Source organism: Passer domesticus, chromosome 7, assembly GCF_036417665.1.
Source record: "Passer domesticus isolate bPasDom1 chromosome 7, bPasDom1.hap1, whole genome shotgun sequence".
In the NCBI taxonomy this organism is placed as follows: domain Eukaryota; kingdom Metazoa; phylum Chordata; class Aves; order Passeriformes; family Passeridae; genus Passer; species Passer domesticus.
The window spans coordinates 44,575,157-44,602,059 of NC_087480.1; the positions used below are offsets into that span (position 1 = coordinate 44,575,157).

Sequence of the window (26,903 nt, forward strand, 5' to 3'; positions counted from 1 at the left end):
GAGTTGCTAGGACATGTAGGAAAAAAAATTAGGGAGGCCAAAGCTCAGTTTGAACTTAATTTGACAACTTTTGTAAAGGATAATAAAGAATATTTTTTCAACTATATTAATGGCAAAAGGAAGGATAAGGCCAACCTTTGTTCTCTACTGGATGTGGGAGGGAACTTAGTAACTGCAGATAAGAAGGCGGCTGAAGTGCTTAACGCCTTCTTTGCCTCAGCCTTTAGTGAGAAGATGGCTTGTCCCCAGGACAAGTGTCCTTCTGGGCTGGTAGATGGTGTCAGGGAGCAGAATGGGTCCCCTGTTAGCCAGGAGGAGGCAGTCAGAGAACTGCTGAGCTGCTGGATGTTCATAAATCCATGGGCCCAGATGGGATCCACCCAGGGTGATGAGGGAGCTGGCAGATGAGCTTGGGAAGCCGCTCTCCATCATTTACTAACAGTCCTGGCTTTCTGGGGAGGTTCCAGAGGACTGGAAGATGGCCAATGTGACACCCATTCACAAAAAGTGTGGAAGGAGGATCCTGGTAATTATAGGCCAGTCAGTCTGACCTCAGTACCCAGTAAGGTAATGCAACAGTTTATATTTATATTGAGTGTCATCACACAGCACTTACAGCATGGCCAGGGTACCAGACCCAGCATGGTTTCAGGAGGGGTAGGTTGTGTTTGACCAACCTGGTCTCCTTTTATGGCCAGGTGACCTCCTTGGTGGATGCAGGAAAGGCTGTGGATGTGTCTCTTTGGACTCCAGCAAGGCCTTTGACACGGTCTCCCACAGCACACTTCTGGAAAAGCTGCAGCCCAGGGCTGGGACAGGAGCACTCTGTGCTGGGTTCAGAACTGGCTGCATGGCCATGCCCAGAGAGTGCTGGTGAGGGTGCTGCATCCAGCTGGGGCCAGGCACCAGTGGTGTCCCTCAGGGCTCTGTGCTGGGGCCAGCTCTGTTCAATATCTTTATTGATTACATGGATGAGAGGATTGAGTCTTTCATTAGTAAGTTTGTGGATGACACTAAGCTGGCAGCATGTGTTAAGCATGTGGGAAATATAGATTGGATATTAGGAAAAATCCCTTTTACAAATGGGTGATAAAGTACTGGAATGGTCTGCCCAGGGAGGTAGTGGAGTCACCATCCCTGGATGTGTTTAAAAAAAGATTGGATGTGGCACATGGTGCTGTGGTTTAGTTGAGGTGTTAGGGCATGGGACTCAATGATCTTAGGGCATGGGACTCAATGATCTCTTCCAGCCTAGTGATTCTGTGATTCTTATGCTATGGTCTGAGTTTGGCAATTTCACTTCCTTCCTCTGTCAAAATACTTAGACCTTCCTGTGAAACATCTGGGTTCTTACCGTAGTCATAGAAGCCTTCCTAAACCAGTGTGGAATTCTAAGTGGTTTTAGGTCTCACAGAGACTTCACCATTTGAATTAAGAGTAAGCCCACCTATAAGAGTATTTTGTTTTTAATAATGCTTCCAGTATTTAAAGATATCATTTCAGAAAGCATTCTTAGTTTGATAAATATTAATGTATGTGATGTTGATATTTAATTTGTAGATTTAAAGTGATAAACACAATGAAGTCCTTGAAATGCCAAACCTTTCATCTCTGCTCAAGCCAAGGTTCAATTTTATTTTCAGTATGACATTTGCTGCCTGAAGTGTTACAAGTGACTTGACCTTAAAATTACGTTTATTTTAGTTCATTGAAATGGTTGGCCTTTCCAGTTCAACTTGACACCAACAGTGCAAATGGGAGAAGGCAGACATGCTTGCCTGTGACTCTATTTGAAAGCAAATTAAAAAGGTATCTAGGTGATGAATCTAAATATTTCCATTTAGATGGGATGCTAGTCATCAGTTAAAGGCAATCATGGTGCATTCTGACATTTTAATTTCAGGTTCAAAAACAATTATATATGTAATTAAGAAGCAAAGTGTCCAGGCAGCCAACCTGTCTGATTTACGTGTTTTGTTGGTGTGTGTGGTTTTTTTTTAAATAGAGGTACCTGTGCACACCACTTTTGAGACCGTAAAAGGTGGAAAAATTGAAGGTTTGATTTTAATTAATGTGTTCTTCCTAAAGACACTTCTTTCAAGTATTAGTCACACATTCAATGTCATTAGGTTTGTATTTATCATGGAGATTGGACTCCCTGCCATTTGCAAAGAGGTTGTTGTGATACCTGGTTTGTTTATTAGTATATTGCTGCATGTTTGCCTTGGTTTTTGTGTGATTTTGTTAACTGTGTTCTGAGAGGCCTTATTTAAACTGGAAGGTCCATTGGAATGATCTGTCCAGGCTGGGTTTTTCTCAGTCAACAAAACATTTGGCTAACGTGATGAGACTGAAGCAGGCTGCTTTGCAGGAGATGCATGTCTCCTAAGGCAGGGATGTTGTGTTGTGCTGTGCACTCTGTGCAGGGCTGTCTGCCCAGCCTTGAGAGAGGTCCTCGTGCTGCCCAATTGCATCTCTGTCAGTCAATTAAGGAATGAGAATGTTGTGCTCTGAAGGGAGCCCTTTGCACTCTTGCGCAGAAAGGACAGAAAGCAGGATGAGCTTCTGAGAGAGGAAAGAAGTGCTAATAAATGTGTGGAGGGATCTATGGGGAAGGAGAAATAAAGTATACACTGAAAGCAAGCTGTTGCTGAGTTTAATAATCACAGCATTTTTCTGTCTAGCTGTTGCACTGTTAGCATTTGTACTAGCATCTTGCTCATTGCAAAATGCTTGGTTTTTCACTGATTGTGAAGGGCATTCTATGAAAACCAACTCTATTCTGCTCTTAACAATAAGCTGACTACCCTTCCATCCAGGCATGTCTAGCATCCATGCAAAACTCCAGAATTCATTTGTGAAAGTAGGTAGAAGTGTTAGAATAAGTTATTAAAAATGTAGACCCATAATGGGAGCAAAGAAGATTGGAAGTATAAAGGGAGGTTTTACACCTGGAAGTTATTATAGTTATTTAGATTGAGCGAGAATAATAACCAATTGTTTTCTAAGATGTATGACACATTTATGAAAAACCTTGAAGGATAAATGGATCTTTTTAGTATGCTACTTCCACAAAGGACTCTATGAATAAAATAATAGTGAGAGAACTCTCAGTGGATGCTGAATACTGCTAATTGATGAAATTATTACTTATTACACTGCAACTGAACTCTGCTTAGAAACACTATTTTCAGTATGATTTTTTGAAAATGACAGCTGAAATGTAAGAGGCTTTGTATTGAAAATGAATAGTGATAATTTCTTGATATCTTTGAAATGAAAGATATTTCAATGACAGTTAAAACTGAAAAAAGTGTTTTTTCTTAAGTGCACAGATCATGGACTATGAAAATAAAATGAACTTTTCTGAAATCAATAAAGTAGACTTAATGTGGATTTATGAGACATTTTAAAAATAACTTAAAGTATTCTATTTATAATAAAGCAGTCAATTATTTGTGTCAGCAGTTTTCATATTATGTCACATTTTAAGGTTAAAAATTGGATTTGTGAGATAGAGTGTAGCCATCATATTAAGGAAAACTCTTAATTCTAAATTAAATCAGTATTGAAGAATACTGCTGATTTACTGCTCAGGGCAAAAATGGGAATGAGTACCAGATTCTCCTTGGTTTTCAATTGATGAAATTAGAGCTTGCTGTCCTTCTTGGCGTGTCTAGTTAGGTCTGTATACTAACTCTTACGGATTGTTATCAGTAATTGCTGTGAGCATCTGCGCTCAAAGGATCACGTGTAGTGTAACATTTTGGAATATAATACGGGTGAATACGAGATCTAATTTTAGCCTTAACAAATCTGTTCATCAGTGCTAAGATGAACTTATCTGTTAATTTCAACAGACTGCAGCATCAGAGGGACAAAGTAGGTTTGTGCAAATTCGTGCACACGCCTGTGTGTGGATGTGTGTGTATGCTACAGGAACACAATATGGGAGATTAAAAGTGGTTCCCAGATTTACTCTGTTTCTGTTTTAAAGTTGTGTTTGTTATTGCCCTTTTTTCAGTTCCAATTGAAAATGCAAAATTTGAAAGATTTTAGTAAGCACGAACATAGCTTTTCAAAACAGATGGAAGTGAGAAAGTGACAAAAGAGTGGGGAGAAAAAAAAAGCAAAGAAGATAACCACAACAGAAGCTGTTCTAGAATGCTGGTGGTAAAATGTAGAAATAAAATGAATACAGAACAAAATGAAAATATTATCTCTTTTCAAAGTATCTATAGTATGAATAAAGTGTCAGTAGTCAGCAGTAACCAATACTAAGCTGAAGGGCCAGTACTCTTTTGTTAGGATAGGGTATGATAAGAAAGAGATTCTAGAAGACTGTAGAATAAGAACTGCTTCTTCAGTAAAGCAGAATAGCTTACATGCTGCTAAATCATGGTGCTAGGTGAGGAGATAAGATGAATTGATTTAGGAACCCCAAGAAGTATTTAGCACAAAAGCAAAGTGAGATCGTTTTTAACTCCCAGTATAATGTTCTTTATGCACTTAATCAATGAGCCCTCAGTGAAAAATACGTAGGAAGTCTTGAGAGTTGGTCTAAAACTCTTTTAGTGCTGGAGCAGGATTCTTGTCATGTTGTCTGATTTGCTTGTGTAATCTTAGCTGAACAGCAAATCAGTTAAAGTTCTCATCCAGGTTTTCCTTCCATCCTGTGCAGGACAAATCAGGAATGTGCGGATGGAGGCCTTCTTGTTCCAGGGGTGACTCCAGTAATGATTGGACTATTTTACAAAAGTGTCTGTTCTCATAATTATTTGTGACACTTCCCCAGTTTTTTCCATCTTTCAAATGGAAGGCGGGAACTCATGTATTCAGATAGGTACAGATAAGTGTTTAAACATAGGTACAGTTTTAGGCTGAGAGCCATCATCCTAGAGGCTGGTGTGTAAATCCAGGAGGGTAAGAGAGAACAACTTGTGGTTGTGTACCTCCTGTCTCTTCGCTGTTTTGTCAGATTCATCTAAGGAGTCCTGCTTGGCATACTGGCAGCTGTGAATCCCCTAGTCGGGTGCTTTATGAAGAAGCCTAATTGGGCGTGCAGCTTCCACTCCTGGAGTTAGTCACCTGCCCTTGCTACAAAGCTTCCATGTCTGTGAATGTAGGCCCTGACTTAGGAAAAGGGAGCCAACAATAGCTAAAAGAAGAGCTGACCTGAAGTTGAGTAGAAAGAGCTCAACGTGACTTGGCAACATGGCTTGACTATATCCTGAGCTGCATCAAAAGAAGTGTGGCTGGCAGGTCAAAGGAGGTGATTGTTCCACTCTACTCTGCCCTTGTAAGATCTCCACCTAGAGTACTGCACCCAGCTCTGAGGTCCCCAATATAAAGAAGATGTGGACTTTTTAGAGTGAGTCCAGAAGAGAGCCAGAAAAATGGTCAGAGGGCTGGAATACCTTTCCTCTGAAGACGGGCTGAGAGAATTGGGGTTTTCAGAAGAGAAGGCTCAGGAGAGACCTTAGAGCAGCCTTCTGGTACCTAGAGAGGGCCTAAAAGAAAGCTGGATAGGGTATTTTTTTTTTACAAGGACATGTGGTATGCCAAGGTGGATTGGCTTTAAACTGAAAGAGTGGGTTTAGATGAGATGTTAGGAAGAAATTCTATACTGTGAGGGTGTTAGGATCCAGTTTAAACCAGAAAAGCAAAGAAAGCTAAGTCTCTGTGTACAAACCAGAAAGAACTTAGAATGTTCAAAATATACCCAAAAATGAGATGAAAATCAAATGAGGTTTGATGTTGGTGCTAAAAAATTGGTATGCTTTATTTAATAGTAGAAGAGGCAAAGAGAAAAGAAAGAAAGAAAAGAAGTGTTCATGGGGGTTGGGGAGACAGAGACAGAGTGACAGGGGTTAGGTGGAAGCATATCACCCATCCAAGGGTCCCAATGATGTCTCGTTGCTCCCCTCCATCTGGTCTTCTTGCTGGTGAGAGTCCCCCACCTCCTGCCACATGCTGAGGAGTGTGGAATTCCATGGATTAGTACACGCTGTGGGCCAGGTGGGAATGCCCACATGCCTCCCTTGCAGGGGGCTGTTTTGACACTGTCCCTTGCAACAGGGAGGGTCTGTTGTATCATGCTGCAGTGATCTGCTGTAGGGTTTGGGAACCCCTTTGTGGGGCCTTTGATGGGCCGTGTCACCCCCTTTGCTGTGGATGAGCTTTTCCCGGGATGAAGGGCTCCTCAGCTGGGCTCCTCTGCCCAGCAGAGGATGGGTCACTGCCTCTGACCAAAGGCCTTCCAACACACACCCAAAATGTCTCCCCCACCTTTTGGTGCCAGGGTCTCTGCCAGCTGATAGCCCTGGGGCTGTGTCTCCACCCTGAAGGCATGAAGGTACTTTGTGAAGGTACCCGTGCCTGACTTGTTACTTTTTCTTATCTTCATCCATGAACGGTCCAGGGCCTCTCAGGATGTGGTGGCCATCTCTTTAGCTTTTGTAACGCAGGTCTGCTGTAATAGGCAAAAGTCTTTCATGAAAATGTTTAAATCATAAACTATATTGTTTCAGACTCTGTGGTGAGGCACTGAGCAGGTTGCCCAGAGAAGTTGTGGGTGCCTCATCTCTGGCAGTGTTTGAGGCCAGGTTGAACGTGTTTGAACAACCTGGTGTAGTAGAAGGTGCCCCTGCCCATCGCAGGGGGTTTGGAACTGGATGAGCTTCAAGGTCCCTTCCAACCCAAAGCATTCTGTGATTCCATGAGGTAAAGATTAAATCCACATTTCTGAAGCTGTCAGACACAGAAGTGCAGGAAGATGATACTTCCAGAAGAGTAACATGCGTACCTTTATTTAGTTTCTAAAAAAATGTTATTTCTGTTACAGTTTTCCTGTTGCTCTGTGCCATGTGCTGCTGCTCATAACAAACTGCAAAGCGATCCTGCTCTGAGACAAATGGTTTTTAATACAATCCTAATTGAATGATAGCATTGTGGTCCTGTATCTTCTGTTCTAGGAGAGAGAACTTGGACCTGCCAGCAAGATGGGAATTTTATTTTTTCAAAAGTCCAGTACTTAGATTTTGATGCAGCTTGAAACCCACAGCCTTAGAATCATTACAGTATGTTTATAGGATAAATATTTTGATGTAATTTTAGAAAACCTTACAAATGATAAAAATAGCTCTTCCCTGTTCAGAGGTCTCACAGCAGAGATGTAATTTTGCTTAATAAATAAATGAATTAGAAAATAATGCTCCTATATACAACACTTTTCTAACAACTATTTAAAAGTAAGTTTTCTATATAAGTATGAGACAAAGTATAATAGATCAGAATCCAAATGTTTGCTGGCATGTTTCTAGATGGGGCAGCCTTATCTCATTATTTTATTAGAGTATCACCACTGCTTCTGCCCCACACATTATCAGTATTTAATGTCAATAAGATTTGAAAATCAAAATTGTAAGAGTGAAGAACTCCAAGGAATTTTCTATATTTCCTATTACTGATATATGTTCCACTCTCTTCTGTAGCATGTGAGTCCTTGTATATTTACAGAGTGTTGTGTGTCTTTGCTTAAAGGTGTCAGCATCACTGTGTGCTTCTGCAAAAGAAGACAATGACATTTTAAAACAAAAAGGAGAAACTGGCAACAGTTTCCTCTTGCCTTGCTTACTTGGGCTGTCAAATTTTGTTGCTTGAAAATTAGTTGTGGTTATGTGTTGGGTTTTTTTTGGATTATCAGACATTTAGTAATATTTTATAATATGACTTCACATATACTTAGTGCTTATAGGATACAATTAAATCCTTCACATTTTCATTTTATTTCTACATGCTAATTCTTTTTTCCCTTTTTGATTAGGATGCTCTGGTGTATGCACAAAGTTAATAGAAAGTCTGTTGTCCCGTTGTCCATTTTGCATTTTACCATTGTATTAAACACTTGCTCTTGAAATTTTTGTAAGAAGTTTGCACAGTAGTTGCAAAAAAGGTAGGTTTACTTGTTACTTCTTCATGTTGCAACAGATTTAGAAAGTCAGTACTGATAGATAGTTGGCATGTTCTTGGAACAAATACAAATGTTCACATTTGTTTCGAGTACTGAATGTACTAGAACTTTTGGATGTATATTGTTAGTCTCATCCTTGCATTTCAAGTTCAATTGTTGGACTTTGAAAATCACCTTTTAACAAAGTTTTCAGAACATTGCTTTCCTCAGCTAAAATTAGTTCCGCTGATTTTGCCAATGATTAAACTTAAGCACTATTAACTGCACTGATTTCTCTCCTCTGATCAAAAGTTAGTAGAGCATTTGCTTGTCATTAACAGACGTGTCTCTAATGCAAGTTTGGGTTTTGCTTAAGCAAACGCTCACAATGGAGGGTCCATTTCAGAGATTCAATTATGGGTATACAATGGCCTTTTTTTGGTTCTGACAAAGTTTATTTTCAAAGGCAACTGAGCTTGCTTTGTCTTGTGATCTGTTTGTCTTGTAGAAAAGTAGAAGTGAGATGTAAAGAAGTGAGATGTATGTGTATGATAACGATCCTTTTTTGCGGTGATCCTTTCAATAAATGGCTCTCTGTGTGAGTGAGCGCTTACCAAATAACCATTTGTATTCCTCATGTAAGAGAGCAATTTGATGTGCAAGGATTTGAGACATAGATCAATTTTTCACTGAAGAAATGAAAAAGTTCTGATATACCTGTGATGCAAACCTAATATTTTTCTGAAGCTTTTAGTTTTGATTTGTAAAGGATAAAGATGGTTTTTGTTAGGAAGATGAAAAAAAGGTGACTTTGAGTGTAGTGGGTATGGCAGACTGGAGACCATGTACATGCTTACTTCTAAAGTAACAGCAGTCGTGAAGCTAAGAATCAATGGTATGACATGAGTTGCTCTGTTTTTTTTTTTTTTACACTTTGTCAATTGGTTGGATGATTAAAGACTGTCCGGTTAGGGAGTGTGTAGAAGGATAGCTGTACAAAATTTTAAAACCTTGTATTTTTAAAGGCTGTAAATTAAGTTACGTTTTATTCAGCCAAATGAATACATAGAGTGAATTCAACACCGAGTAAATTGTCCAGAGGTGTGCTCAGCTATGTCTTCTCTGAATTTTTTTATCTAAAGGCTAATATTTTTGAATGTGGTGTATTGTTTATAGTGCAAAAACATGATCTTGTCAGAGTAGGGTGTCCCTGGAGGAGCATCAGAATTGATCCTGTGTTGTGGTGAAGTTTAAGCCTGCTTTAGGCTGTGTGGTTTTGAGATATATATGCTTGTGTTAAATGCATGAATAATTCACTGATACTGGTACTACTTGGATACTTCAGTAAAGCCTGGAGGGTGAGTATTTGCTTTGGCTTTCCCTGTGAGGGTCAATGCATTTCTGCAGGGATTAATTGTGTTGAGGAGGCAGCATGCAGAGCTTCCAGGAGCATGATTTACCACCCAGAGCCCTTCCCATCGAGGAGAGTGGTTGAAATCGATGGGAAACAAGTAACACTTTTTGGGTTTCATTTAATAAATTTATTAGAATTTATAGTAATACCTAGCATAAATGCATTTCTGAGTTAGAGAAATCAAGCGCTAAATCTGACAGTTAAAGTAACAGCATGATTGTAAACCGTGCTTAGGGTTGTGTAGTTTTGCTGCTTTGTTAATGTGTAATGCATTAACTTTGTTATGTAACAGAAAGTGCATGAAATATAACACACTTTTGTTGACATAGATGTATTCATGACTAAGACTTTCCTGACTTTTGTCAGAGTGATTCAGAAAACTGCTCATTTTGTTAAGATGTAGTATTTATATATTGCAGAAAAATCTGAGGGCCAAGAAATTCTGTAGTGGTGAAATTGAAAATCCCAATATCTAAGTACCTAGTAATGGATCTAGGACTACACCTCTAGGCTACTGGTATGCTATGAGGGTGTCACAGGGTAAATTGTCATTCTCTAAGTTTTAGAGAATATGCAAGGGGTGCAAGAAACCAGAAGATTGTTTGTTCTGCTATCAGCAGTTTGTCTTACGGGGAAATGTAAAGATGAAGATAGAGCACTTAAATGCCGTGTTAAAGGCATATGACAGTGCACAGGTAGCATATGCTTATCACTAGATCATCCTTATGATCATGCCTTAGTTCTTGATCCATTTTGAAGCTATTAGCTTGTGTGGTTCAAAGAAGAAATTTGTCTTGTGATTAAAAGTTGAATCTTTTTCCAGCCAGGTTTGAGCTCCCTGTGCCCCTATGCAGAGCGGGATACAGGGTCATGCCTCAGTCTCTTGAGCAGATTGGTTTCTCCATCCCTGTCTCACAGGATGCTGCAAAGCTGCTGCTCTTTTGGCACTGGGCTGGTTCATGGGCTGGTCTTCTCTTCAAAGTAGTGGAGCCCCATCTTCCAGCTCACTGGACCTTGAGGATGGGTTTGTAGCTGACACAGTAGTATAAAAGGCCAGTTCTCAGGCATGGACAGCGGGCCACCTGCAGAATTTATCGTTACTGAAAGAGATCAGATCAAGGGTTACACTTTGACACACCATAGTATATTGTAAGAAAATACGTTCATGGTCGAGCTTGTGGCTTTGCTCATGAGTGCAGCCATTTGTCTCAGTAACAGAAAATATACATGGTAATTTACAAAAATAATTTATTGGGGGTTTCCCTTGGATTTTCCTAAGGCTGGCCACATTCTTCCCCTGACATTTGTGCTCATTTCACATTTCATCCAGCTTTCTCTGGCTTTTGTTGTTTTGCAATTAAGCTAGGCCTGAACTACGGTGAAAGCATGTTTTTTCACCTTTTTGAAATTTTTGCATGAATTAATGAATTCCTAAGATACATTATCAGCCAGCTTACAAAAATTGTTTGTAAAAGTTCTTATCAGTTCTGATCTTCAGTAAGGAAATCATAAGTATCAATTTGTGGGATATTCTGTCATAAATAAGCATATGGGAGAGATTCACAACGTTGTCCTGTATTCTTTCAGTAATGGAAAATAAAATAGAGCAAGCTTTGGGAAGACATGACGCTATAGATGCTTAATTTTTGAAGTCTTATATTTATCTTTAGTGCAACAAACTCTCCTATGACTAGAACTCGCTCTTTCTGATTTAGCATTGAAACTTCTGTGTATACTGGGGACTTTACATGGTATGTCAAGTCCTGCATCTGTCAGAGCTTCATGCAGCTTTCCAAGAAGTAGAGTAGATGTGAGAAGTAAAATGTGAATTAGGCAATTCAAATTAGATATTAATAGGAGTTCATGCCTTGGTCATCTTCTTCTACACTGATACGATTCCTTATTGTGGTTCATCTAATCTCATGAAAACAAATATGTTTGTGTTCTTTAGCCTTTGATTGAAGAGCAATTATGCAATTAGTTTCATATTCAGATATACTAGAAAATATTAGTGGAAAAGCCCCAGGTATTTGTTTCTGTCAGTGAAGTAACACTTGCATAGCTTTGAAATTAATTGTTTAGTATGCTCATTACTCTTAGAAAAAATAAATATGTTCTCATTATGTTCACTTGGTGAGCATATGTATCTTGCAATACATTTAATGTTACTTGCTGTGAGGGAGATTACAACTCTTTTTAAGGAAATTGGGTAGATTAATGGAATGGGGTGGGTTAAATTGCTCTCCACATGCATTCCCTAGCATGCCTGGCCTATTCCTGAATTTTAATTGATGTATATAAAAGTGTTCAGCTGAGGGGGCTCTGTGAAGCAACAGGATTAAATCTGGATATAGCCTGTGTATTGCAGGGGCTGGGCTAGGGAAATGAGCTGTGTGCTAAAACAAGGAGACTGACACATGGGACCTTGTTTTTATACCCAACAGCCTGCATGGGAACTGTTGCATTTTCCACATCTTCACTGTGACAGTGCATGTATTGATCTGTGGTGAACTTCAGGAGGTGTTTTGGGGCTGTTCACAGGAAACTTTCCCAACAAGCTGCAGGAAGTCCACAGAATCCTTGAAACAAGCAAATATTTACTTAGTCTTTTTAAAGAATTCTATGGAGTTTTAATATCACAACCTGTGACAGAGCCTGAAGATAGATTTTCTGATCCTTATTCTGGCTTTGAATGAGCAGTAACACATATGAAGATTACTGAGCACTAAATACTCCTGGTGCAACTCATTGGTTTCAGTAGGCGGCTCTCCAGAAGAAGAGTGATCTTCAACTATTGAATTTTTCCAAATTTATATATTGTTTTGAATCAGAGATCGAGTCCACATAAGCAGGATACCTTGCTAAGGTTGTTACGTTTGGGGAGAAAAATATAGAGCCAAAGATTTTACACTGTAGTGCTTTAAAGAAAAGCTTTCAAAATTTGAATTAATGTCACAAAATTTACAAAGACACTGCTAGACCCAGAGGACTTTTTGATGACTGTCTTAGTTACTGCAATCCCATGTCCCACCTGTGTTCTAAATTGTACTTTTTTTCTCAACAACATCCCTTCTCTGTGTGCCCCCCAGTCCCCACCGGCTTAGGAGCATTCCCAATGGGCAAAGTGCTTCCATAACTTTATATTTTATTTTGCAGAATATGCACTTAGTTAAGAATCACATTTAATTGAAACAGCTTCTTCTGATTTCAGGAAGAGGGTGGCTTTATGAGATGAGAATAAAAAATGCTTTTAATGAAATTAAAAGCAAAATTAAATGTCTTTAGAAATTTATGTTGCATCACTGCAGAGCATGTGCCAAACCTGTCTTGATTTACCTGAAAGTGCAATATCAGAGACAGGACTCCCAACTGGAGAGTGTATCCTATTCTGGATGACTGCTTTGAAATCACTTACTTGGAGTAATATTAATTCAAATTCCTGATAAATTACTCACTGTGATATAACATGCTGTTTTAAAACTTTTACAGCCTTTTCATTAATAGATGATAGTGAAAATTAGAGCTAGTACTTTTTGTGTAGGCTTCTTAATCATGCCATTTAAAGCAGAAGCTAAGCAGTAAACATCTAATGAATGGCTTATGGTAGGTTTAATCTCAGAAGCTATGTTGCTGTTGACAAAGATCAACATAACCATCTATCAATAAATTCTCAAAATTTAAAAACTGTAGCTATGACTTATGCATGCTAGTCATTCTCAATGTACATTACATATGAGTAGTTTATTGCATTTTAGGATACTTACAACCTAAATTGATATCTATTAGACATAACAAATATGTTCCTTTCTAAAAGGGGAGGTATTCTGGAATTGAACCATTCTTCTATATTTTGTAGCTTTTAATAATTGTTGTCTTTTAAAAGACCTGAAAGAGATAATTGTCATGAGTAATTATTAAAGGAATTCCTTAAGGTAATGATATTTGAGCAAGTCATCTGCAAAATATATTTGAGTTACATTCCACATAGATGGGCTCTTTGGCTTTTTTCCCAAAGTGAAGTCTTCAAATTAATCTATGGAAATAGTAAAGGAAAGTATAATTCTTTGGTGGTGCCCCTAATCATCAGTGCTGTGCAGAGTTGCAGCTTTAACTCAACTGCGTGTTGTGGTTCTGCGCCAAGAGTCACAAACTCAACGTGGGCTCAATTCACTTCTGTGTCCTTACCCACAGCCCCATCTCTTTCTTCATCAACGGAGTACCACAATGGATTTCTACTGAAGTACAGTATCCTTATATTCTGATTTGCAGCTATTAATGCTAATGGATTTATATCTACTATTAGTGAAATAAATGGAGCCAGTTATGTAAAACTGTAAAGATAAAATTCATAGGTTCTGCATTACTTTACAAATAGCATCTTAATGTTAAATCCAAAGTTCATAGTACTTTGAAAAGGGCTGCATTATGCACCTGCATCCTCTATTGGGGAGCTTGAGTCTTGGTCTTTCAACATCTGGAGAGATCAAAGAACAGCTCACCTATCAGGAATGAGAATTTATGTGGCAGAATAAGCTTGGGATTCAGACAAGCAAGATTGCAGGTGCCCAAATGATTCTCCTCATCAATGAACTCTTCCCCTGCTTGGATGACCAGTGTGTTTGAGAGACTGGAGGTCTCAGGTTTCCTTTCTTGCATAGCTAAGTGGTTTATTTTTGTTTAGTTGTGTGTATTCATTGTTATTTGCAATACGTGTTCTAGAACTTTCTTCTCAGTAATTTTGCACTTACTGGCTGACCCATCTGAATTTATTTGTTAAATTTACTAAATGTCTGACTAGCCATAAGCTGTGAAAAGCCATCCAGGGAACTGAAATGAATAGGAAGAAAACACCCTCACTAATTTCACTTCTGACAGTTCAACTGACCCAAGAGCATTTACATTATTTTCCCATTTAAGCAGTTAACTTCTGAGTTGTTCTTAAACACCAGGGACCTCTAGCTAGAGCAGCCACTTTGGTCAGAAATCCAAGATTTAGGCAGGTAGTATATTATTTATGTAGTAGAAATAGAAGCAATTTTTATATTGTATATGTGATTTAGTATTTTCTGTGCCAGTTTTATTTCAGATTTAATTCTGGGACATGCTGTGCTACGTAGTCCTTTTGGATTTCTGCAACTGTTGCACTTGGAGCCATGCTCCTGCTGCAGAATTCCAACAGGAGCAAACATATGGGGATTCTTCCGTCCTTGGCTTGCCCCACCATTTGTTCCATGTTTTAAACCAACTGGTGCTGTACCCAGTGGAGTACATCTGTTACAGTTTATTGCTAGAAATTTGCAATTCATTTCAGTTTGCTAAAATAATATTCATGGCCAAGCATTAAGCAATTACAAAAGAGAGCAGACAAAATTTTGCTGAAGTTTTTATGTGATGCAGAACCTACTGCCCAGCTTAGGTAATTTGGGCACTCAGCAGTCAGATAATGCTCTGACAGTTGAGGTTGATCATCCTGAGAAAATCAAGTATCCACTGAGATATCCCTTGTGTGGATGTCTCTGCTCTGTTTTAATTAAGGGCAAAATAAATTGGCATAAATAACCACTGAATGCATTTGGTTGCCATATCTTGCCTGAGGTACTCATCTGGGGCACACCCTGAACTGGAGCCGAGTGTTTGCTGCTGGAATTAGAGGGGCACATCCAATAACCTGTAACTCTTTCGGAAATTCAGCAGCATGTAGACTGCTAAATAGTCTATACATTTTTTGAATGCTGTACCTCACTTTTTGTCTCTGTGCTTCAGGCAAGCTGGGAGTTACTGTGTTGGGCTATGTTGTTTGCAGAGGTGAGGTTTCTGGTTTGAGGGACAATTGGATTACCAATCGTTACCTTCAGAGTAAGGCATTAAGTAGTTGAAGAGAAAGTGACTCCTTCACATTTAAAATAAAAATCCCCATAATCAGCACAATAAAATTTTAATACAAGAGATGACTGTTCCATCATTATCACCCTCTGAAACAGATTTTTAATATTAGGAAAAATCACAGTATAATATTCATAACCTCATCACACTCATCGTGTTTCTGTAAGTCAGTCTTGCACATCTTTGACATATAGTAGCAGAATAAACACACATAACTCACTACAGTGGAGCCATGTAGTGCTAAAGCCAGGCTTTTTTGTAGGTAAACTTGCAAACCAATTCCAGAAGTTACAAGCAACAATGTGCCTGTTTTTGTTCTCCATCACAGACCTGAGTCTGGATCTGTATCTTGGATGCCTTTCACACTCATCCCTTGAAATAAACGAGGTGGCTTTTGCTATAGAAATCTGTTGCTTGCCCGATTTGTAAAAGAGTTTTGGTTCCAAAAATTGGATTTAATTTTTTGAGTTATACTAGGGTAATGCAAGACATTGCAAACTTCATTCTGCCTATGTTGTCAGACCACCAGTATGACTTAAAAGTATAGCTACATTCCTGAGATATATTTGTGTCCTTGCAAATAAAAGTATTTTAAGATAAATGAATTAACTCGTCAGCTCGCTAGGCTTAGAAGGAGATTATTTTGATGGGGAAATTGGAGTTTATACTGAAATGATGAAACATTCAGAAATAACCCAGATCTTTTAAAATATTTTTGCTTGTTTTGCTTTACAAATGTTACTTGGAATGATACAATGAACCAGAATTATGTGTTTCTCTATGCTGTACATAAAAAATATCTTGGAATGGAAACCATTATTAAAGCTACTAAATATAATTCTGTTTTCTAGTAATCCTAGAAATGTCTTTAAATATTAATGATCTAAGTGGTGTGGACAATACAATCTAAACAAATTAGTATGGAGTTGGGCTATAATGTGAAATAATTGCATTTGGTTTTACAGAGCACTGTAATTAAGTGTGTAAAGTGTGAACTAAGAGGCTTTGAACCTTTATGGAAATTTGAATCTATATTTTAATGTCTTTTGTTCTTTTTTTCACAGAACATTCTGGCTTTAAATCCCCGAAAACAAACACATGCAACTCTTCACTCAACTGCAGCAAAGAAACTAGACAAGAAGCATTGGAAAAGGAATTCTGACAAAAACTGTTCAGTAAGTGCACGTTTATCATTGCATCTGGAACATGTTTATCATCGCATCTGGAACAAACATTGAGGCTGAAATCACAGCTGTGGGAGAAATAAATTAGTGTTATTCAGTAGCTGCATTTGGCTTCTAGTTTGTTCCTGTAGATACAGAGTTACTTTGTGATGAGCTCTTTGCTTTTCAGAACATATTGCAGTCCATACTTTTTTCGTTTTTGGTGATTTTAGTAAGTGTTTGATACAACTTTTGTGCCTTTTGTTATGAATTCTGATCCCTCTCAAGTATCACATCCTGCGCGATGCTGAGCCCCTTGATTTCCCTGGGTAGTCTCTTCTGCCCCTTCTTTCTGTTTTCCAAGAGTCACACTGGGATGAGCAGCACTTCACTATCCTTTCTGAGACTTCTAAAGCTAATTTTATTTTGCTACAGAAGTAGGGGAGCCTGTCATATGTGCCTATTTTATATGTAAATAAATACATAAAGCTTAGATTAAAACATGACTCTGGAATTTAAATTTTGTGCATTGTATTTTTCAGGAAATAGTTGATTTTGGAAGAAATACTTTTCTTGCTGTAAACTGTCCATACTCTTCTGTATTTCTGTTGTTATATGTCATCGTTTTCTCTCTAAGTATTTGAATTCTTAGTCTCAGTGTGATATTTGACTAATCCTATCAGACTTTATATGTCTCTTTGATCCCTCATCTGATTAGAAGTTTGGTACTGTCTTTACTGTCTTCCTACAGGTTGTCTTACATAATCCTCTAAACTTAGAAACCTTTTAGGTAGAGTACTAGTTTCCTTATGGGTATAATGATAGTGGTGTCTTTTCATAGTGTTGTCAAAACGCCTCCCTCTAAAAAGGAAAATTCAGGCAGGAAGTTGATTTTGTTTGTAATTAAAAATATGTCATCCAAAACACAAACCCAATCAAAAATACGAAAAAGTTCCTCAGTTTCTTAAGATGACGAAATCCAGTATGAACAACAAATATTATCTAGGAGGAGCAACCCAGGATATCCTTAGCATTTCAGCAATGATCTTAGTACAGTTCCCTCTTTGATAGTATTGATTATAAGAATCTCTTTTTTGCTATAGCTGGTATTCCTATTTTCTTGTATTTATTGGCTTAGATAATGTCATGTGAACTAGTAACTTATGTACACGAAAACCTTCTGTTTGTGAGCTTGGATGGTTATTTTGGGATGTCTGATGCCGGTATCGCCCACAACTGTCTGTTCCTGCTGCAGAGAATGTTGGGCTGCTTAGCGAGCAGCTCCTGGGCAGCTGCAGTTTACACTGTCATGTTTTCAGGGGACCTGAAATCAATACTGGGCTGTGAACTCCTCTGCTTTCAGAAGCTGTTTGTTAAGAAGCAAAGGTATCTATGCAGCAGGGCAGCTCGGTATCTGTATAGTAACCTAATTAGCTGTTCCAATGTAAATTATTCTGGTTAGTTAAACTGTAACATTCACAGAAATATTTTCCTGATGGGTGTGTTAACACACATTTCCTAAAGCATCTAGGCTTTTAAGTCACTCTTTGTTATCCCTGAGCTCTTCTCCCTGTCAGCCTTGCTGGTTTTTCATATTTAGTTTACTCATAAAGTGTTTGATATTTGCTGTTGATTTTGAAAATGCATAGTTTTCTAGAAATTGTTTTATAGAAATTCTCTTCCCGTGTTCCTGCTGTTAGCTGTATGTGTGTACCCCATGGTGTCTCAAATATTTCTGGATTCCCAAGGTCTGAGCTTCTTGGGCTGTGCAGACACCATGGATTTGGGTTCACTGCCAGCTTGTGTACCTTGTCTGGATTTTCAGTTGAGAAAAATTCTGAACATTGCAGGATGATGTTTTGGCATGGGCTTGCAGTCTAATAAACAACTTGGTTTTATAGTTCTGCAGTACTGCTTGGAGATCTGTGCAGTTATTAGCACCCTGTCCTGACAGGAATCTGCTGATGGGGTACAGTTTACAGGATTAAAAGTTAGAAAGAAACAAATTGGGCAGATATAACTACTTCATCACAGATAGTTTTAATACTGCATTATTGTATATTATTTGGTAGAAACATCAAATTACTTGGTTTGCAAGCTATTATGAGAAATGTAAAGTGCTAGAAGGAACAGTAAAGGGATAGTCCTTATTTCTAGATTGGCAATGGTCCTAGCTTTTAAAACTGACAAACTTTTCTTTGCTGAGAGATATGTAGCTTATTCTTACTGTGTAAGATTTACCACATAGCTTATTATTAGCTTACTGTAGCAGAAAAAGCCCTGAAAAAAGAAAAAAAAAATTGTCTGGTCTCCCATTACATAAAGACATCACTAAAAAATAAGAGACCTTTTACATTCTCCTTTTACATTCAACAACATATCATTGTTGTTGAGTGATTTTAATAAAAAAATAAAATAAAGTGGTTGAATCCTTTCATTGCTTCCCTAAATTAGGAAAGCTAATGTAGGAAAGGATTCCTTGAACACAGTTTTCTGTTTTGGTCTAAAGAGCCGCTGGTGATAATGTTTAAGCCTGCTGATGAATAGATGAAGCTCCATTTGAAGTCTATATGAACTTTATTTTTTTCGATTTCCTTAAAATCTGAATTTGGCTTTTAGCTTTGGATTCTTTTAAAGCTGTTCTGATGCTGTCTTTGCAGAACTACTGTTGAAAGGAAGGTGGGAGTATGAAAATACAAAACTAATTAAATTAACAGTCCTCAAAACTCTGAACAAAAGCTGCATCTGCTGAGGCATGCACACAGTGACTTTGTAATTTCTAATAGACTTCCAGATGGCAGACTTACATATTTCTTCAGAATAATTACACAAGTGAAATTTTAACTCCTATCCTGCTCTGAGACACTTTGGGTTGCCCATTTAATGAGTTCTGAAGTGGAAACAGAATGTCAATATCTTTCCTCAGCACTGGAAAAGTATCCTCCTAAAGGAAGGCTCAATTATGCTTTCAATGAGTGCTATTGTTTATTTACTATGTTAGCAACCAAGTATTGCTGTAAAAATTGTATTATTTATAGCTTTAGGTGCAAGATTAGTCAGCTTTCCTTCAGAAATTTTAACTCAGAGATATGTATCAGAGTAGGAAAACTCTTTATTGCTGTGTCACCTTCAGTAATAGTGTTAGACCTAAGCATTAACACTTATTTCTTATGAGTCCTGCTGAAAACTGGTATAAACACATGCCTCTAGTTATCTGGGGGAACAAAGTTTTCTGTTGTTCAGAAAAAATTAGAAGTAGAAGAGTTTTGAAATCGCTGTTCTAATAGTAAGCATTAAAGAAGGGTGCAAAATTTAGATCACATTAGATAATAAATTTACAGATAGAACAAAAGCAAAGGGATCAACTGTGAAATGGCAAGGGTTTGCTTTGATTTCGGGTCTTTCCTAAGGAGTTCAGGGTTGTTTAGACTTTGGATTAATATTTTTATTTGTGGTTTCTAACTCTTTATATTTCCATTTCTCTGTGTATTTTGTGCTTACCTACATTTAGGTTACCAACTGGGGGGCACACATTGTGTGCATTTGCATTGCACCCAACATGCTGATTTCCTTGCTTTATGAATAGGGTTTCTCAGCATTACAAGACAAATTTTGTTCTACCTTGTACATGTGCAGGTTTGTAATTTAAATGAAATTCACCTCCACAAGTTCTATAAATTGACTTGTCACTGGAGAATTCAGTGGGATATTCTAGCCCAGCCTTCCTTTTGATAATGAAATCTTGTAGATACCTACTAAGGACAGGTGAGAAGTTGATACAGATCCACCTATGTATACAGACTTACTTCAGTTTCTGTAAAAAAATAATTGTAACATTTGCTCCAGATGGAAATGCTGGAAGTATTTCAACAGGACAAGAAGGTGAAAAGGAAATGGGATTTAAATTGGTTTGTAGCTAATTGCCATAGCCTGTAACAGTATTGATTTTCTGGCAGTATTAGCATTGTTCTTTGTCCTTACATGTGCTAAGCCTGATCAGCATGTGCAAAAAGAGCCTCTGATCAAAATAATTTTGATGCTCACCTCTTTTTGATTTTGGGTTTTTTCTTTTTTTTTTTTCATTTTGGCAAGGGCTCACTTTGGGAAAGAGACTTTAACTGTATTCTTTCCAGCCATTAGAGAAAACCAAATTCTTTTTCTGTGCAACATTTAAGTTGCAACTACCAGACCATTTTGTGCTAATGATGGAGCCTGAGATCTGCAATTCATTGCAAGATATAACAGCTCATGTTGCTCTTTAAGTTCAGAGGACAAGGCTACTCCCTTAAATAAGAGTGGTAATAAGAGCTTGCTAGAATTTCTAACTGCTTTTCACTTTGGTAGTATTTCTGTGGCTGTCACTGCTATATATAAATATCTGTATAAAGAATTGCTTTAAAAAAAGGTATGTAAATTACCTCTTGATGTACCAATGTCCAGGCTTGCACAGAAAAATCTGTAAACAAGATGATCTTTCTCAGCTGTAATCAGTCTGTTACTCTAAGTATTGCCTTCCAGTGAGGTGGAAAAAGTTCACATGTTTTTTTGTGCCTAATAATGTATCATGCTTACAGAATAATCAAGTTAGCATTTCACAAATAACTGATGGATTGAAGCAGAAATAGTGCAAATTGCAAACAAGTAGGTATAAAACCCAGTACACCGAAATCAAGAACCTTAGTGAATAAATGCTTTCCCAGTGAATAATTTGTCCATTTCTAGACATGTATTGATGAAAGATTCTATATTTATAAATAAAAAAATAATACCAAATATTGTAAAATAGAGAACACTCATTAAAGGAAATCAACTCAATTATATTTATAATCTAAATGTATAGTTTACCTTTGCAAATATTTATTTTTGTCTTCATTGCATATGAATATGCAAGTTTAGCTCTTTTGTGAATGGGTATACAATGGCAGATGTCTCTCTAATCGCTGCTCTATTCAAACATTAATTGGTAGAACATATGTAGAATTCTACTAGTCTGAATAGGTATAGGATAGCAGCAGTCTCTTTAATCACATCACTATTCAACCACTAATTGGTGTGATGATTAAGGGACATTAGAGGGAGCACTTTGACATCTGATTCTTTGAACTGATGTCTGCTCGAGCTGCGCTGTATTCATCATGGCCAGACTGATTTCTTAAATAAAACGCACTGATTCCCAAATGTGGAAAATATTGCGTTAGGATCTATTGAGGTGATTAGGGAATTTGAGAATGATTCTTTTATTTAACTAGTGATTGACTGTATATGCACAAACTATTCATATGAATAATACATGTGTTGCTGAGTATCAGAAAGAGCTGAGAAGTAACATCAAGAGATTTTCTCTTTTCTCATAGTGTCAATAATTAAATATTAATACGCATTTTAAAATGTACCAGTTTAATCATTTAGCAGTCAAATTCCTACTCATGCATTTTTTAGATTAACTAATTACTCTGCATTTTCTCTTATCGATAGCATATGCTGGCATTTATAACACTTTCACTGGAATAAAGTGGTTTACATGTTTATATATGATATCACATATACTGGCTCTAAGAAATGCATATTATGAATTTCCTTGCATTTTATGTTTTATATGAGTTTCAATATCTTAAGGTGTTTTCATTAGAATATCTCAATAGCTCCTAACTTGCCTGGATGCAACAAAATAATGGTTTTATGCACATTTTCTGTGTATTAAATTGCAAATACTGGGTGGTGGCAAGTTGTGCCAGACACTTTCTTAGTACTGTGCAAAAGGTTCCTTCTTACCCTGTGGCTCTTCTGGAGTGCTGTGCAAAACCACCTCCAACCTTTTAACTGCTGCTGTTCAGAGTTCTTCAGGTTTGGTGTTCTTCTTATTTGATGTTGGCTGATTTCCTCTTCTATAGAAAAGCATTCACCTTTTTGTGAGCAGCATTTAGTTCCAGGTATATTTCTGATCTTAACTATTTCAAAACTGAAGTGTTTCAATTGAAGAGTTGCAAATTGTTTAGCTTTGCACGTAATTATATGACAAAATGAAAAATGGTTATCTGCTTAAAGTGCTGAATTCTAAGTAAGTCCAATTCATTCCCCTTCATTAAAGCTGAGCAAGTCAGAGTGGGGATAGGATCAGAAACCATCTTCACTGTCAGGTTTCAACTTCTGCTTAGTATTATATTCTTTCAGATGTAGAATTCAATATACTTTCCTGTGGTTACAGGACGGAGATAAAGGTGCCTTCTTATGCTGTTTTTTTTTGGAAAACAAAAAATATCAAGACTAGCTTATCTTTCTTCAGACCTTCTACTCCCACTTTTTTTTTTTATTTATTTTGTAAGCTATTGCCTATGCTGAAACCAAGATTGCTCTTTCCTTTACTAGATTTACCTTTTCTATAGTGAAGGCCATCAGACATGTGCTGTTCCTTCTGCAAGAGTGTTGAAATATCTTGTATTTATGGCCCAAATTCTGACCCATTAGTTTGGTTTGATTTTGAAATTCTCTTCTTGCCTTTTGAAATATTTAATATCTTTTTGTTACCTGTTTCCCTTATTCCACCAAACATTATGACAGTAGAAACCACTAGTACATTAATTTTTTCCAGTTAACCAAGTCACCGAGTTCTTGGGTGAATCATGAATCATCTTGATTCAGGTTGTTTTTTGGTGATAGAAAACAACCTAGTTGGTTTTCAGTTAATTGCACACTCCCTGGATGTTTTTTTAGTCCAGTCTACATTTTTAGTTAGCTTATGAAAATGTGCTGTGGAATAATTGGGGAGAAGAAGTTTATTCCAGGTTTGCCACATCTACTCTGCCAGCTATTCTTGGCCAGTTTTGCATGGCCATGATGGCGCTTTTTATATCACAATGTAGGTTTTAATATATGGTACTCCATTTTCTTTGCCTGGGGGTATGATTTCTGTGTTTGGTGGTTTTTTTGTTTGTTGTTTTTTTTTTTTTTCTTTTTTTTCTTTGTTTCCCCTCCCCCCAGTCCCCCTCTGTAAAGGGAAGAATTATGTCCGTCTCTTCTGACCTTTTGGAACCACAGGCCTTCTAGTGGGTGCAACTGATAGTGCTTCATGCATTGCTTCACTTGGTTCCTCAGTGACTCAGTGATACATGAGCTGAATCAGTCTGATTAAAAAGAATAAATTGTTCTTTTTTTTCCATTCGCAAGCCTGCAATCCCATGTTCTTGCTAAAAATATATTTTTTTAGCTGTAGTTATGGCTATACCATGCTCTCTTCATGAAGAGAGCAGGGAGTGCTGTTGATTCTGCATTGCTTATTTGCTCTGTTGTACATAATCTGTACTTCTCTTCATTTTTTTCTTGCTTCTCATGTATATAGAACAGTTTTATTACTATCATTTTACAATTTTCTCCTCTGCTTTTTAACTTAAATTTGCATAACTTTTTTTTTTATTCCCACAGTGTTTATGCAGTTCATTTATACTTAGAAATTTATCAGCTCTAGATATGTGTCAGTTTCCCTGCTTTTATGATTTTGATTCCCAGGCCATTGGGGGAAGGATGGTGTGATCTAAAGGTGTGCTAAAAACACTATTTTGGGTGAGTTTTGTTTTTGTTTGTTTCCTGTTTGTTTTGTTTGTGGTTTTGTGAGGTTTGATTTTTTTTCTTTTTATTTGCTTTGCTTAGGAATAGTTCCCTTTTGTGAATTTCTGTAGGGTTTGCCCTTTCTCTTGCTTTCCTTTACTGATCAGTATAACTCTCAGGAGACATACCAGAAATTATATTTTCTGAAGTTCACCATCCTCATTCTTTTACCCTCACCAATTTCTGCACTTGGAATTGATTGTAATCTATTACAGAGGTAAATTATTCATTGTAAGACACTTTGACTTTTTAAATGCATCCTGTAAACCTCAGATCCTAATAATGGTAGCGTGCAAGTATTCTTTGATGTGATAACTGACAAACTTTGTTAGTAGCAGTCGTTTAATCAGAAACACTAATGCAGAATTTTAAAAACAGTATCAACTTGTACCAATCTTATCAGTTCTGGTATGAATCTGAATGGACTTTATCCCTTTAGCAAATGGATGAAGTCATAGAATAAATACAGAATATAATTTTCATCATTTTTTTTAAAATCAGTTCAATGTAAATTCTATAGAATAAGTCATTAATTTTGAGAAGATTATTAGTATTTAAAATATACAAAATTTATTTGGAATTTGAATCCCAATTTGTGAAGAATAGTTTTCACACTGAACTGTAAAACAACTTCAAAAAGTTAAGACTATGAGGATTAACTGTAGGGAGTTGAAACAAATGGGATTGATTGGCAAAGCAGGAAATACAGAGGAAAAAATGAGAACTTTCAAAAGTCGAGTCACTCTGGGTGAAAGAAATTAAAACAAATAGTAAAAGGTTATTCAGCTATATAAAACAAATAGTAGAAGATTCTTAAGCTATTTAAACTAAAAGAAATAAAAGAACAAGCAAAGTCAGTGTGAAGATAGGATTAAGCATCTTAGGTATTGTCTGAAGTCTTTGTAAATTGTTGTCCTACTTTCAGTAAAATGGGAATAAAGGAAGTGGTGGCTAAATGGGCAGAAAAGTGCAGAAGTGGAAATTATACCAGACAGGCCAGAAGGAAAACTTGGAGTGTTTTATGTTTGAAGTCAAAGGAACGGAACATCGATAAAAGTATTGCAGAAAAATTGACATGTGAAATTACAAGCTTTGTAGTAGAGACAGTTCTTGATTAAAGAATAGGCAATGCAGTTTGTGTGAGTTAAAAGATAGAGAACTGATGGGCAACTCTCACTCTGTTGGTCTCATATTGGCAGCGTGCAAAACGTTAAAAACAAAATTTTAAGCAGAGACTTATTAAATGCATTAAGGGAAATGGAAGATAGAATAAGGCATATTGGGCTTTATTCTTAAGAATAAATCTTGACACACTAACAAGGGTTTTGGGTTTGATTTTTGCCAGTTAAAAATGAAGTGTTATCTGCTTAGATTAGAATAGTAGCATGGTTAAGGAACTGGCTAGAGGGGAAATGAAAGAGAGAAGTGCTTAAAGATCTGCTGGGCTTTTAGCAGAGCTTTTTGAAGGATCAGTCTTTGGATTCATAACATTTAATGTTTTCATTAATAAGCTTGACATAAATATTAGGAGCATGTTACAAGAAAGTCGACAGGCACTGTCAATACAGAAGGAACTAGAACATCATAAAGAACCGTGTGACACTGAAGTTTAGAATAAAAAAAGATAAGAATAAATTTAATAGTGCAATTAGGAGGCTGTACAGCCAAGGGCTGAGTATGAGAATGACTAGGAGCCTAATGTCTGGAATTAAGCAAGAAGAGGATTTAGAAATACCAGCTGATCAGAGGGTGATGGTTCCATGAACTCGGTAAGAAAATCTGAATGTGAAATGAATGTGAAAGCAAGAGGTTAACTGTGATTGTCCAAGTTGTCACTTCTAGTCTCCTGTATGCTTTAATGTTTTGGACTGTGGGGGTTATGTAGAATAAATTGCTTTCAGATCACATCAGATACACAGTGAGTGTCATTGAAATGTTCATGGGGAAAAATGGGTCTGCCTTCAAGTAAGGATGTGGTTAATGGCCAGTAAACAAGGCTGCACACTGAGCCCAAATATTGTAAGGCTAATGATTAGGTGTGCCCTCTCCGTTGTGTTTTCTAAGTCATGAAACACTTCTATGTAAAATAGCATCTGACTGTGTAATTAAAACTGGGTTTACTGCATGTATGTGCAGGAGCCAAATAAAGTTTTGAAAGTTGTTTTAGACATTTTAAATTTAAGTGCCTGACTGTGCAATGCCTGTGTTTGTTTCATGGTCCGTATGATCTATGGGTTCTTCTGTGTTCTCTAGCCAACTCTATGTGCCTTAGTTCAGCCTTCTATTTTTATGAACATTTTTTGGGGAATGAGGTTAATTGTGTACCTGAATGTTGGTTTCTGTCCTTTGCTAATTTGTGTGACTCATTTGCAGCCTGTCTTTACTTAGTAACAAGTTGTAGCTGATAGATGTAGACTAATGCTGTTAAATATCTTTTTAAGGTATGTGCTCTCTGATATGCTTTCTTTTCACTTGCTACTGGTGCAAGTGCTATACAGTCATTAAATTGCTTTGAGGCCGATTTAGCGATATATAAAATTTCCAAGCAAGAATGCTGATTTTTGATATCCTTTAGAAATATAGTGTTAACATTTTCATCATTTTGTGGGGCTTCGTTGTAGGTTTGTCCTTAGCTAAATTATGTAGTTGTCTTTTGTTTTAGCATTTCCAGTTTGACTCCTCTTCCAAGACTCCAAATATACTTAAAGTTTTAGTTCCTTTCATGAGTATAATTTCATCCACTTTCTTTCTCAGAGGTCATTGGTGAAAGAAGTCTTTCACTGCTGTGGAACAAAAAAAAAGGACTGTTGATAAAACTAGCTTTAGTATCTTTGTAACTCAGTGTAGCTTATGGTGAATCATTAATACTTTGAGAAGTGTGGACTTAATA

The 26,903-nt window shown here is 37.2% G+C and overlaps 1 protein-coding gene across 5 annotated transcripts in view; it reads left to right on the forward strand.

The window, feature by feature from the left end:
• DPYD (dihydropyrimidine dehydrogenase) overlaps positions 1-26,903 on the forward strand; it is a 344,443-nt gene that overhangs the window by 17,373 nt on the left and 300,167 nt on the right. For all 5 annotated transcript variants that reach the window (XM_064428159.1, XM_064428158.1, XM_064428160.1 and 2 more), the window contains one exon: positions 16,313-16,423. Coding sequence is in view for 3 of the 5 variants with exons in the window: in XM_064428158.1 (XP_064284228.1) it covers positions 16,313-16,423 (111 nt within the window). In the remaining 2 variants the exon portion in view is untranslated. The remainder of the gene's footprint in view (positions 1-16,312; positions 16,424-26,903) is intronic.